General features: G+C 30.7%; 1 protein-coding gene across 1 annotated transcript in view; it reads right to left on the bottom strand.

Moving 5' to 3' along the window:
* Window positions 1-2024: 2024 nt before the first annotated feature.
* Window positions 2025-12859, bottom strand: part of LOC119600590 — a 75164-nt gene continuing 64329 nt past the window's right edge. The window contains exons 3-5 of the mRNA XM_037950918.1: window positions 11217-11290; window positions 5082-5529; window positions 2025-4996 (exon numbers count right to left, since the gene is read on the bottom strand). Coding sequence (XP_037806846.1) covers window positions 3883-4996; window positions 5082-5529; window positions 11217-11220 — 1566 coding nt within the window. The 5' untranslated portion in view covers window positions 11221-11290 and the 3' untranslated portion in view covers window positions 2025-3882. The remainder of the gene's footprint in view (window positions 4997-5081; window positions 5530-11216; window positions 11291-12859) is intronic.

The following is a 12859-nucleotide window of genomic DNA, read 5'->3' as shown; positions in this document are numbered from 1 at the left end:
TTTGGTATTGTCTTGGTTTTATTTAAATATATTTTAACGCATTTTCTTTAAATTTCTATACACTGTGCAGTTGTTTTTCAAATAGATTTTTAGTAAATATAAATTTTTAACATTTATAAATATTTTCAGGTAACTATTTATAATTTTTTTTTGTTAATTTTCTAAAAATTTGGCAACATTTTTATATTTATTTTGTATTTATATTTATAATATTTTTTTGTCAAATATGTATATTTGTATATAATTTGGTGGTTATTTAATATTTGTGTGTGAGTGTAAGTTTTCTACAAATTTTTAGTTAACTTTACATTGCATTTGATTGATTCTAAACTGTTATTTATGTTATATTCAATTTTTATTATTTTAATTTAATTTTATTATTCAATGTTTGCAACTTTATTGTTTATTTTGCTTTAATTAATTTTGAGAAAAAGCGAACATTTAAAAAAATTATGAAAAGTTTTCTCTTTGGCTTTGAGTTTTTATTGGGATTTTTTTTTGTTTAACAGTCATTATATCTCTCCATGATCTTGCTACAATCAGCATTTCTTATGTATATTAACAAATTTGTTTTTGTTCCTTTGGTTTTTTGTTTTAAATATTGTTAACAAACATTCACATCGAGATATAAATTTTTTTTCTTTAAGTTTTTTAACAAATGTAAGACATACAAATTTTTTTCAATTATTTCTTTAACTTTTTTTCTGATTGGTAGCAAACATTGAGGTATAAAAAAAATTAGGAATTTTATTTTAGGTTTTTTTTTTTATATTATTGTTTATTTAGTTGCATTTTTAATATTGCTGTTTTGAGAATTTTTTTATTTATAATAAATTTAACAATTAACTGTTTGTTATGGAAACTTGTTATATATTGAAACGGCTCCCTATAAAGAGGCCTTTTGTATGGTATAAAATTATTTCACAGAAGAAAAAAATCAAAATTTTTTTGTGGTAGAGGTGATTTGTAACGATATCGAGCCTGTTAAATATACAACAAGTTCACATTAATACTCTTAATATCATGGGAATGCACAGTGGTTATAATTTCTTTTTTTGCTTTAAAAATTAAGAGGATAATTGCTGTTAAGATTACAATTCAAACTTAGTTTATATGCAAAAAACTGTAATGTAATTACGTTTGGAGCTGAACTATGAACTAGTCTATTTACTAGTCAATAAATGATCTACTTAGTCTACTGACTTGTGTACATACTAGTTTAATGACTAGTCTTTTGACTATTCAATCGACTAGTCTATTAAATAGTCTATTTACTAATCTATTGACTAGCTTTAACAAGTCTGTTGACAAGTTTATTGAATATAGTACCAACTATTATATTGATTAGTCATCCCAATCGGTTATATTTACTACTCTTTTTTTAGTATTTTAACTAGCCTATTGAATAGTCCACTATCAATCTATAGACTGATCTATTAACATTAAAATTCTCATTATAAGTAAACAATTGTAATCTAAATATGTTCAGAGCGTTACTGATATGTGGTCTTAGAATCTTAGACATGGGGTTGAACCAGAGAACCCCATAATCTGGTACCAGGGGAATCGAAAGCCCACAGGGCTTAGTCTCGGTCTTTGTCTTGTCCCATTTATTGGAGAGCTCTATCGTGGTGGCTGTGGTTTAAATCCAAATTCGAGGGAAGATAATGTCGTTTAAAAGACTGATGCACTAAAAAGTCTATAATTCTGGACAACAGATACCCTGCAGAAGAGTTCCTGTCGGACTAGGCTTTGGAAATGATTTGGTGTTAAGTGTATAAGATACGGGTAGGGGTATACACCCGTATATCTAGAGTGAGTGTGTCGGATGTTTTTCTTAATGAGTGTGTCGGATGATTCGGAAGTGTGCTGGGTTGATTGGTTGTTCATACCAGATTTACCACAATGTGTTCTCTGTGAGTAAAAAGTCCTCGGCTTAATTGATGAATTCGTGTTTCGGTCTACCGATAACGTCTCTAGGTGCTGTTACCTACTCAACAGAGGCGTTGGAAATGATTTGGTGGTAAGTGTATAAGATACGGGTAGGGGTATACGGACCATTCCCACCCGTATACCTAGAGAGAGTGTGTCGGATGAATCGGAAGTGTGCTGGGTTGAATGGTGTTCGATGAAAAGTATCTTATACCAGTTATACCATTGAATTTTTCTTCCTTGTTCGGGTATGTTCAGAGTTTACTTTGTTCGTACCAGATTTACCACAATGTGTTCTCTGTCAGTAAAAGAAATCCTCGGCTTAATTGATGGTTTCGTGTTTCGGTCTACCGAATACGTCTCTAGGTGCTGTTGCCGACTCAACAGAGGCATATCGGAAGATAAGGAACGATGCAGCAATGGTCAAAAATTAGATAGCTCGAGTACTTGAGCAAAGTACTTGGACATGGCCAGGCAGATCTATGTATAAAAATTGCCATCGGCGTATAAGTCGTCTAATCCGCTCACCCTATGATTGGAAAAGTACCACCGTGAAATAAGGCCAACACGGCAAGTGTTCACGTAAAGCACTTCGACTTCTTCCTCTCAATCGACTGGTCAAATAACTACTCTATTTTCAAGTATATATAATAGTCTATTTACTACCCAAGGAAAAACATTACTTACCCGGTAACCAGGCAAGTAATGTTGAAGCAAAGATGAAGTTGCTTTTGGGGTGAATAACTAATTATTTTTGTTCGAATACTCTCAAAAAGTAACTAGTTACAAATGTGCTTTACCCGACTTTTCCGGGCTTAAACTCAAAGCTCAATTAATAAGTTATTTTATAGTACTTTCTGAAAAAAAACTACTGATATCAAACTAGGATTCGAACCACAGATGCTCTAGATAATTGGCTATAAATCCCTTTCAAAAAACTTTAATAATGTTATTTTAAGATTTTTGCCAGGACTACATTTACTAGTTAGTTCATCGACTACTCTATTGTCTTGTCTACCATTACTAGTCTATGGACTAATAACCCATATATTGAGTAGTTTTTTAACAAATCAGTGGAGTTACCAATGTACTTGATATTAAACTAGAATACTGGCACCTTTAAGAATTCTACGGTCTAGTCCATTAACTAGTCTATGAACTAATAACCAGTCAATGAACTGGTACAGTAAGATCGGTTCTATCCCTCTTCCATCAGTAGCTTTGTTCTGAATTAGATAATTTCAATTGGCTATTCACCATAACGTATTTTGACAATAAAGGAAATAAATTTTGTGTATGTGATCGTAGAAATTCTTACACTGCAATTCCACATAGTTATTTTTAAAGAACAAAGACAATTACAAACACTGTGCAATTAATAGTGTTTTGGTTCATGTTTATAATTTTACATGCTACTACTATGTATTAATACTAATGTATGTATGTATATGTTTCTTAGAATTAAAAATTGAAACTACAGACATATTAACAATTTTAATGCGATTAAGTTGCTAGTTTTCATGTTTTCATATGATTTTTTTTAACAATAAATTTGTATAATACTAATAGTAAACAACTTTTAATATGATTTTGAAAAATATTCTTTCTTCGTTTCTTATATGAAAAATATGTATTTATGTAGTTTATTCTTATACATTAATTATAAACTAATTTAATTCGTACTTATGTTTTTGTGTTTTTGACTAAACATTTATTATAATGTTTAATTATGCTAAAGCTTTCAATCATTCACATTTATTGCCGGACCCATTTTTATTTTTAATTTAATAGGAAGGATATACACAATATTAAGAAAATAAAATTTGAACTTAACTTACCGCTTAACTTACCCTTAAAAAATTGGTTGAAAAGTAATTGGTTATTAGAGCGAGTGTTAAGATAGTAAAATATTCAAAATTATTTTAATCGAAATAAAGAATTCCCCGGTAATTATTTAACAAATAAATCCTTTAATGTAGAACAAAGTGAAGCATCACAGGTATCCTTGGAATCGTCCTCATCGCCCTTACCGAACCAATTTAAAGTAGAACGTACTGCATTAGCAGCTTGAGCTTGGGGTGTTGTACGTGTGCGTCGTGACGAGCCATAATCTTTGGGTACGGCTCCTTTTGTAGATTTTGAACGAGATGTTGAGGCAGCTTCACTGCCCGAAGGTCCAGAAGCGGAATTTTTACGTAAAAATCCTTCTATGGCTGAGCCAATAACGGTTGCATCTACTATGGTCCCCTTGGTGTGATCCGTCCAACTTTTCTGTTTGCTACGTGGTTTCAATTTAGGTTTACTCTCACGCAATGGATCTTTGGTTTGTAACTTTTCAATCATTTCTTTGGAGAGTGCCATGGCTGTACTCTTACTTCTTATACTCTTTTTGCGTGCCATGGGTTCATGACGCTGGGCAAACCATCCTGAAATAGCAGCTGAACTATTATCCTGAGCATCACTTACCATTTGTTTTGCATTGTTGAGTATGGAGACATCGAAACTGTTCGAACGGGTTGAGCGTCCTGCATTGGGATCTAGGAGATTCGAACTGCTAGCTGCTGTCTGAGTGGTGGTTAAGTTAGTTTTAGACTTAGCTCCTCCTGCCGCAGAAGAAGGAGGTGTGTCTTCACACTTGTGTATTTCAATAGCCGATGATGTTAGGGAACTGAAAATAGAAGTAATATCTGTTCGGCTGCCCAATAAGCCAGTGCCCTTGCTGCGTTTGGTGGACGAACGATTGCTGGTGGGTTGTGTAACACAGGGTGAAATGCTGGCGGGAAGTTCGGAGGCTCTGCGGTAGTTGGGCGATGGTGTAGCTTGACCAGAGACACATTCGGAATAACGACGATTGGTGTAGCGTTGCGGTGTTGTGCCGCCCTCTGTAAGAGTTTCCACTTCACAGACTTTCTCATTGCTCGTTGTCCAAAGTTTCATGCGTGCTTTACGAGATTGTACAATATCATCCATGATGTCCAATTGTAAATTATGTATACTACCTATTGGATCCGTAGATGGTGGACCAGTTGAGGTGTTGCTCTCCCTCCTCGAGTTTAGAATGCGGCTGGTGAGATGGAAAAAAGGTTGAGATATATGAAAATTGGTAATAAAGCCAAATAAAAACCAACCAACCCCCTTCCCCAACTCACTTGTTAGAAGGAAATGCTGCCACCGATTCACGACGAGAACGTCCAAATATCGTTGCTGGCACCTTGGATATAGTAACAACGGAATGTCGTCTACCCGATGGTGCAGGCGCTTGTGAGAGTGTTGCTAGGAAAGCGGCTTCCTTAGGTGAGGGTCCAGAACCCTCTCCACCTCGTTCTGAAAGACGTCTTACCTGACTGGCCGTTATACCCTCGGTAACCTGTTGTGATGGCAGAGAATGCTTACGTGATTCTCTGGGGTCACGCCATGGCGAAAGTAGATATGGATTGACTGGTGAGTCTATGTCCAAGCTGGCTTTATGTGATGGCGTCTCTGAACTTTCCTGATCATCTTCTTCAACTATCTGTGATTCATCGACTACGATTAAGGGCTCATTTTTACCGATAGACCCAAAACGGGATATAGATGAGCGTCTAAAGCGAAAGGTATCTATAAAAAAGTTTTGTGAAAATGACATTTAAAATATGTTCTCTTTCAAATACTGTCCTAGAAAGGAATGAGTAAAGTAATTGTATTCCTAAAAATTTAATTTAAATAACCAAATCTCATCCTATTATTTTGCAAAACAAAGCTACATTTCAAAATAATATAATCGATAATGAGGTACATGAACATGAAGTATTATACTTAAAAAAGCAAGTAAATTTTTCCGAAAATTATAAATCCATCTTAATACACAAAAGTACAAACATACATACATATGTATGTAAATACATAAATCCTAAATTTCCAAAGGAACATACAAACATACTTATGAGCTCTGGATAAATATTTGTATAAAAAGAAATGTTAATCACCCTTAGGAGTAAAATCTTACATTATTAAAATGCAAATGTTTTTGTCTGAGACGTAGTGCATGAAAATACACATGAACTCCTTTATAATCAATCAGTATATCAGAAAATTTTGTTATATTTTTCTTTGTAAGAGGTGCAGTTGTGAAATATAAATACATACATGAAAAATAGTTTGATCTGGATGTTTGAGAACTATAAATTCAAATGTTCTAACAAAATCAACATTATATGCCAACTTTGTTCTAAATTAAAAAAAATTTTTCAACATTTCCCTAATAATTTTTATCAAAAGAGAATGTTATTTAAATTGAATGGCGGACAGAGCTATTGTGACATTGATTTTCATAAATACTCATAAACATATTCAATATTCGCTTTAAAGGGCCCATACGCAACATCAGCATGCTGGCACAATCAAGTGATATATGGTCCGAACATGAAAGCTCAATCAAATTATTGTGCCAGCATGCTGGATGGACCCTTTTATACATACATGTATATCTGTAAGGGGTACAATAACCATACAAATGATGTTTTTCAATAAAGCTACTTATCATTTTAAATAATCCAAAAATTACAAACGTAAAATTTCTATCTTAAACTTTTTCTGTGCAAATCTTTTTGTGACAGGATATTCATAAACGAGCATTTTATTATTATGAAAATTTTTAAATGTACAAATAAAATGCAAATAAAAGTTTAATATAAATTATGACTGACAGAAATCATCAACACGTACTTATTATTTCATGCATTTGCAACAAGTCTGTCATAACTCAAAAATTATGGTTCTGAATAATGATTTTGTTTAAACTCTTTCTATTACACTTTTGAAAATGTTTAGCTAAAGTAATGAAAATAAAAAATATTATATCAAATTTCGTTTACAATTAGGTAATTATACTTCTGCCTTTTTATTGCTTCTGGGATGGTGAAGTAATTGCAACTAAAATACAATCGTCTTTGCCCTAGTCCTGTGAAATTTTGAGTTGGCTAAAGAATTTTGGATAGCTAAGTAAATATTGACAGTTTTATATTATGATATTTTATAAGGGAATAAAAGTCAACGACGTCGTGTAAATCAAATGAGATATTGGAGGTTAAAGGTCACATAATTATAACATTTATACAAATATTGTGATAACTTAACTTTTAGCCATTAGATGTGGGCATACACTCATATTTATACCTCACATATTAGAATTAAGTACCATTTGAAGAAAGCAAAAGTATCAAAAGTGGAAAGATAATGGAAAGTACTAATAAAAATAGTAAAATTTTTCCCCTTTTCGCTTAGAAATATACTTTTTTGAGAATTAAGTTAATAAAATGTTCGGTATTTAAATCTCTATATCACACATAAAACTCAAACGATTCAAATATTTCATTCATTTCGAAAAATTTTGCTTTCAAAAAGTACCAAACAATTTACTCGAATTTGGTTCGATATAGGCCTTAGTACTCGAATTCCAAAATAATATACCAACAGCTTATTTTGTGTAAGTAAATAAACTACTTTTTCAAATTTTATAAAAATTGAGTTTGAATAAAATTAAATTTCCCGTTTTTGCCCTTTTTGGTACTTTTTTCGCCAGTGTAATAGCAAAAATTTTGTTTCAACAAATATTACAGAGTTAGTCCGTAATTTAATAGGAATACTTTAATAAATCGAAAAAATTCTCTTAATGTGCTAAAAAAAAGTGCCAAAAATACAGTTTTCTCCCTTTTACACCCAAAAAGGGCTGAATTTTAAAAAAGTGCGAAACAGGTGTCTCCTAATTTTGGGAGATATATTCAAAATATTTACAAAAATGTTATTTTGTTTATTAGTAAAAAAGTTATAAAGGGCCAAAAAAGGTACCAAAATCACCTTTGTTACACATTCTCACCCCTTAAAAGTACGAATTTCCAAAAAGTACCAGACACCCATCTGCTTATTTTAGGAGTAGATACAGGTGCATTTAAAATTTGTCTTGTATCACTAATATGTATTAGGTAAGATAATTAAGAAAACCTGTTTTACCCGTTTTTCTCTTTTTTAGCTCTAAATCCAAAAATTAGTAGATTTACAAAGGCAAAAACACATCTACTGTCAAAATTTCATGATTCTAGGTTCAGCCGTTTGGGCTGTGCGATGATAAATGAGTCAGTCAGTAACGCTACTCTTTTATACATATGTACATATATATAGATTATCGAAACATTGCATTCGGAAATATCATTTGTTGTAACCAGATTTAGAACCGAAAATTTTGATTTATGCGGATCTAGCGGCAAATGAGCATTATTTTAGGACTGCTGCATAAAAAATTGGTAGATGGTTATAAAGATATCAATATTTATTTTAATATAATAACTATTTATTCATTCAATTAATCATAAATATATATCTACCTATCATAAATATCTATCTATTTTAATTTCAATATTGATGTTTGACTGCTTAACCACAAATTTTACATTATTCTAAAGAAATCTAATTGCGATGAGCAGGTCTAATATTTACATATACCTAAGGAGACCACAAGTGTAAGGAGTATAAGTATTTTATAAATATGTAAATTGCATTTAAATGAAACTGGGGACTTGGAATTATACATCGCAAATTGTGACAGTGAATAATAAATATACTTAATTTTTAAAATTAAATGTTGTTATTTGGAAAATATTAAATTAGTATAAAAAGCCAGTGATGAGTGAAAACAATTTTATAAATTTGAAATCCCAAGAGAGATTTGTTTGTTTTTAATATTTAATAAAATTAAATATTTTTTAACACAACGTTTAAATTGTTGGGGCTTTTTGTGCTAAGTCGAAGGGGCTATTGGTTACTGTTACTCTGGTTAAGTCTGTTTAGTAAATTTATTTAGCATAATATATGATATTGTTATGTAAGTCAATTAAGAGTGATAACTTTTTTAGTTCATCAAAAGTTGTAATAAATTTTTTATACAGTGTTGCCTGAACATTTTTTGAAAATTCTTATTTTGTTTAAAAAATTTCTACGATGAGATGTAAATAAAATAAAAATTCTACGACTTAAAATATTGAATTATAAATTTTTGACAAAATAAAAAAAACTACTAAAAGGGAATTTTCTCTTCATTTGTCAACACTGCCTACATAATATATACACATGCAACCATTTAATTGTTATTTAAATTATTAAAATTAGAAATAGAAATTTCCATAAATTATTTTTATTTGTAATTCAATTGTACGTATAATTTTTAAAAAGAAATATAAAGTAATTCATTCTTCAATAGCAAAGGACTCAGTAATATAAGTCTATTATGTTTATGTCCATATTTTTCAATTGCCTTAAATAAACTTTTCCTGGTGATATTCAAACTAGGTTAGATGATAGGAGGATGTATCTATCTATCTTCTATCTATATATATAAAAATGGAGGTGTGTTTGTTTGTATGTTTGAACGTTATAGACTACTAAGCGGCTGAACCGATTTTATTCAAATTTTCACAGCGTATTCTTGTATGTCTGGAATAGGTAATAGGCTACTTTTTATTTTGAAATTCCAAGTGGGCGAGGAGCCCATATTAAGAAAATATTAAATGCGTATATTTTATATAATATAACAGTTAGGGTCCTCAAATTTTGTCGGAGCAACTTTAGTGTCAATATAATTATTTAGGACAACAAGTAGGCGGACTAGCATTAGGGGGCGTGGCACCTCACATATAAATTAAATACAAAAATATGTTTATGTTGGAAACTATTACAGTTAGAATCTTCAAATCTTGCACGAATAACTTTAACATCTTTGGAACTTAATTCGTCAAATTTCGCACGAAGAACTTAAATATTCATCTGAACATTTTGGAAAGCGGACTTTTATCTAGGGGGTCTTGAAGCCCCCATATGAATCAAATAGACAAATTCGTATATCTGAGAAACTATTAGAGCTAGAATCTTTAAATTTTACATGAAAAACTTTGAAATTTATGTGAATATTTAGAGCATAACGGGCGGACTTTCAATGGGGAACTTGGCACCTCCTAGAATCTTCAAATTTTACATGAAGAACTTTGAAATTCATGTGAACAATTAGAGCATAACGGGCGGGCTTTCAATGGGAGGCTTGGCACAACATATATAAATTAAATACAAAATTTCGTGCATCTTGGAAACTCTTATATTATTCAAATTTTTTTAGATAGATAAAAATTGGCGATAGATAGAAACTGGCGAATTTGCAATAATTTGCTTGACATCTCTCATATGTAACATATTATAAATCTGGAAAACTATTGTAGTTAGAATCTTCAAAATCGTTTGGTTTTATTTATACATATTCCTTTTAGGGTAGCAAAGCACACTGGGTATAGCTAGTAATGCATAAAATCCGAAGTAAAACACCTAGGCCACTATATTCAAACTAAATGCACAAAATTGTTTCACTGTCTTATAAAAGATACCATTTAGTTGCCATTAATTAGTCTTTAAACAAGAACTAAGTTCGAAAGGTATACAATAAATTGGGTTGTTTCCTCTAGAGTTGTTACAATTTTAAAATATCTACCAAATAAAAATGTATTAGCTAGTATTTAAAATCAACTTTCTTCCTACCAAAACATTCCTTTAAAAGTCTGTTATTCCCTTTACGCAAGACAACAAAATATTTTAAATTTGTATAAAATTCTAATTATAATACTGTCACGTTTTGTAAACGCAATGTTTTTGTGATGAAACTAACTATAGAATTTAAATTTAAAAACAATTAAAAAAAATTTAATTTAAAAAATGGTAAATAATAAATATGATTATTTAAAATAGACAAAGAAAATTATAAATCACATAAATAATGCTGTATAATTTATAGCAAAAATTATAAACGTAAATTGCACATACAATTTAAACTAAAAACATTTTTAAAAATCATTAAATTACATAAGTTGTCATAAACTTTAACACTCAAACAATAAGCATTTATTTAACTGGTATTTGTTTGGTTACGTATGTGTAATATTTGATTTGTTGTCAGAAATCATATAAATCATACGTCTTTATGTAATCAATTAAGGTTTAACCTTATTAAGCCCTTAATATTAGGAGGGCAGACAATTTAAAAATTACTGATTAAAAAATTTTTTACAACATTGATAATTTTATTTTCACTCTGTATTAAGAGAACCGGTCTAATAAAAATGTGTTTCTAATTTTAAACTAAGTAACTAATATTTAATAATATACATATAAAATATAAAAAATTTATAAAAACGACAAACCTATAACGACGATATCATGACAATAACTATATAAACACTGTTTTATCTACTTATTACGTTGGTTTTACTTACCCATTTTGTAGGATTTTAGTTTAGTGTTATTTTGTTACTTCAAATCTGACCTCCAAAACCGAAAAGAAGGAAATCTGTAAAAGAGAAAAAAAAAAACATAAGATATAAATTTGTTACTTTTCCTAAGGCTTAGTTTTCTTGTTATTCAAAATGTTTGTTTTCAAATCAAAATCTATAGTCAAAGTTTATTTACATACAAATAAACCAGAATCAACAAATATTGACAAAAATATAAGAAGATTTTTATAATAAAAAAGAAGTTAAAAAAACATATTTTCATATTCTTTGGATTGGGGATTTAGATATTTGTTCTTCCTTAAGTTGTAATATTAGGGGACGATGAAATATATTTGTTCTCACTATAATTGATAGGGATTATTTATAAGTATTTGGAAAGTAAAGTTACTATATTTATGAAATGTAAATAGTAAAATTTTAGTATTAGTAGTATTACAAATAATTGGGTAAAAACTATATTATTTTTACCTCTGGTTAAGAATTGTAGAAAATGACACAGTTACTTTAGAAAATGTAAACGTAATAAATTGAGTATTATAGTCATAGTCTAGTCATAGTCTAGTCATAGTCTAGTCATAGTCTAGTCATAGTCTAGTCATAGTCTAGTCATAGTCTAGTCATAGTCTAGTCATAGTCTAGTCATAGTCTAGTCATAGTCTAGTCATAGTCTAGTCATAGTCTAGTCATAGTCTAGTCATAGTCTAGTCATAGTCTAGTCATAGTCTAGTCATAGTCTAGTCATAGTCTAGTCTAGTCATAGTCTAGTCATAGTCTAGTCATAGTCTAGTCATAGTCTAGTCATAGTCTAGTCATAGTCTAGTCATAGTCTAGTCATAGTCTAGTCATAGTCTAGTCATAGTCTAGTCATAGTCTAGTCATAGTCTAGTCATAGTCTAGTCATAGTCTAGTCATAGTCTAGTCATAGTCTAGTCATAGTCTAGTCATAGTCTAGTCATAGTCTAGTCATAGTCTAGTCATAGTCTAGTCATAGTCTAGTCATAGTCTAGTCATAGTCTAGTCATAGTCTAGTCATAGTCTAGTCATAGTCTAGTCATAGTCTAGTCATAGTCTAGTCATAGTCTAGTCATAGTCTAGTCATAGTCTAGTCATAGTCTAGTCATAGTCTAGTCATAGTCTAGTCATAGTCTAGTCATAGTCTAGTCATAGTCTAGTCATAGTCTAGTCATAGTCTAGTCATAGTCTAGTCATAGTCTAGTCATAGTCTAGTCATAGTCTAGTCATAGTCTAGTCATAGTCTAGTCATAGTCTAGTCATAGTCTAGTCTATAGTCTAGTCTATAGTCTAGTCTATAGTCTAGTCTATAGTCTAGTCTATAGTCTAGTCTATAGTCTAGTCTATAGTCTAGTCTATAGTCTAGTCTATGGTCTAGTCATAGTCTAGTCAATAGTCTAGTCTATAGTCTAGTCTATAGTCTAGTCTATAGTCTAGTCTATAGTCTAGTCTATAGTCTAGTCTAGTCTATAGTCTAGTCTATAGTCTAGTCTATAGTCTAGTCTATAGTCTAGTCTATAGTCTAGTCTATAGCCTAGTCTATAGCCTAGTCTATAGTCTAGTCTATAGTCTAGTCTATAGTCTAGTCTATAGTCTAGTCTATAGTCTAGTCT

Source organism: Lucilia sericata, unplaced genomic scaffold (assembly GCF_015586225.1).
Source record: "Lucilia sericata isolate MDLA Ls3-8-SP2 unplaced genomic scaffold, ASM1558622v1 Contig000117F_arrow, whole genome shotgun sequence".
Classification (NCBI taxonomy): Eukaryota; Metazoa; Arthropoda; class Insecta; order Diptera; family Calliphoridae; genus Lucilia; species Lucilia sericata.
The sequence above is the reverse complement of the archived record's forward strand: the minus strand, read 5'-3'. Positions and strand labels throughout refer to the sequence as shown.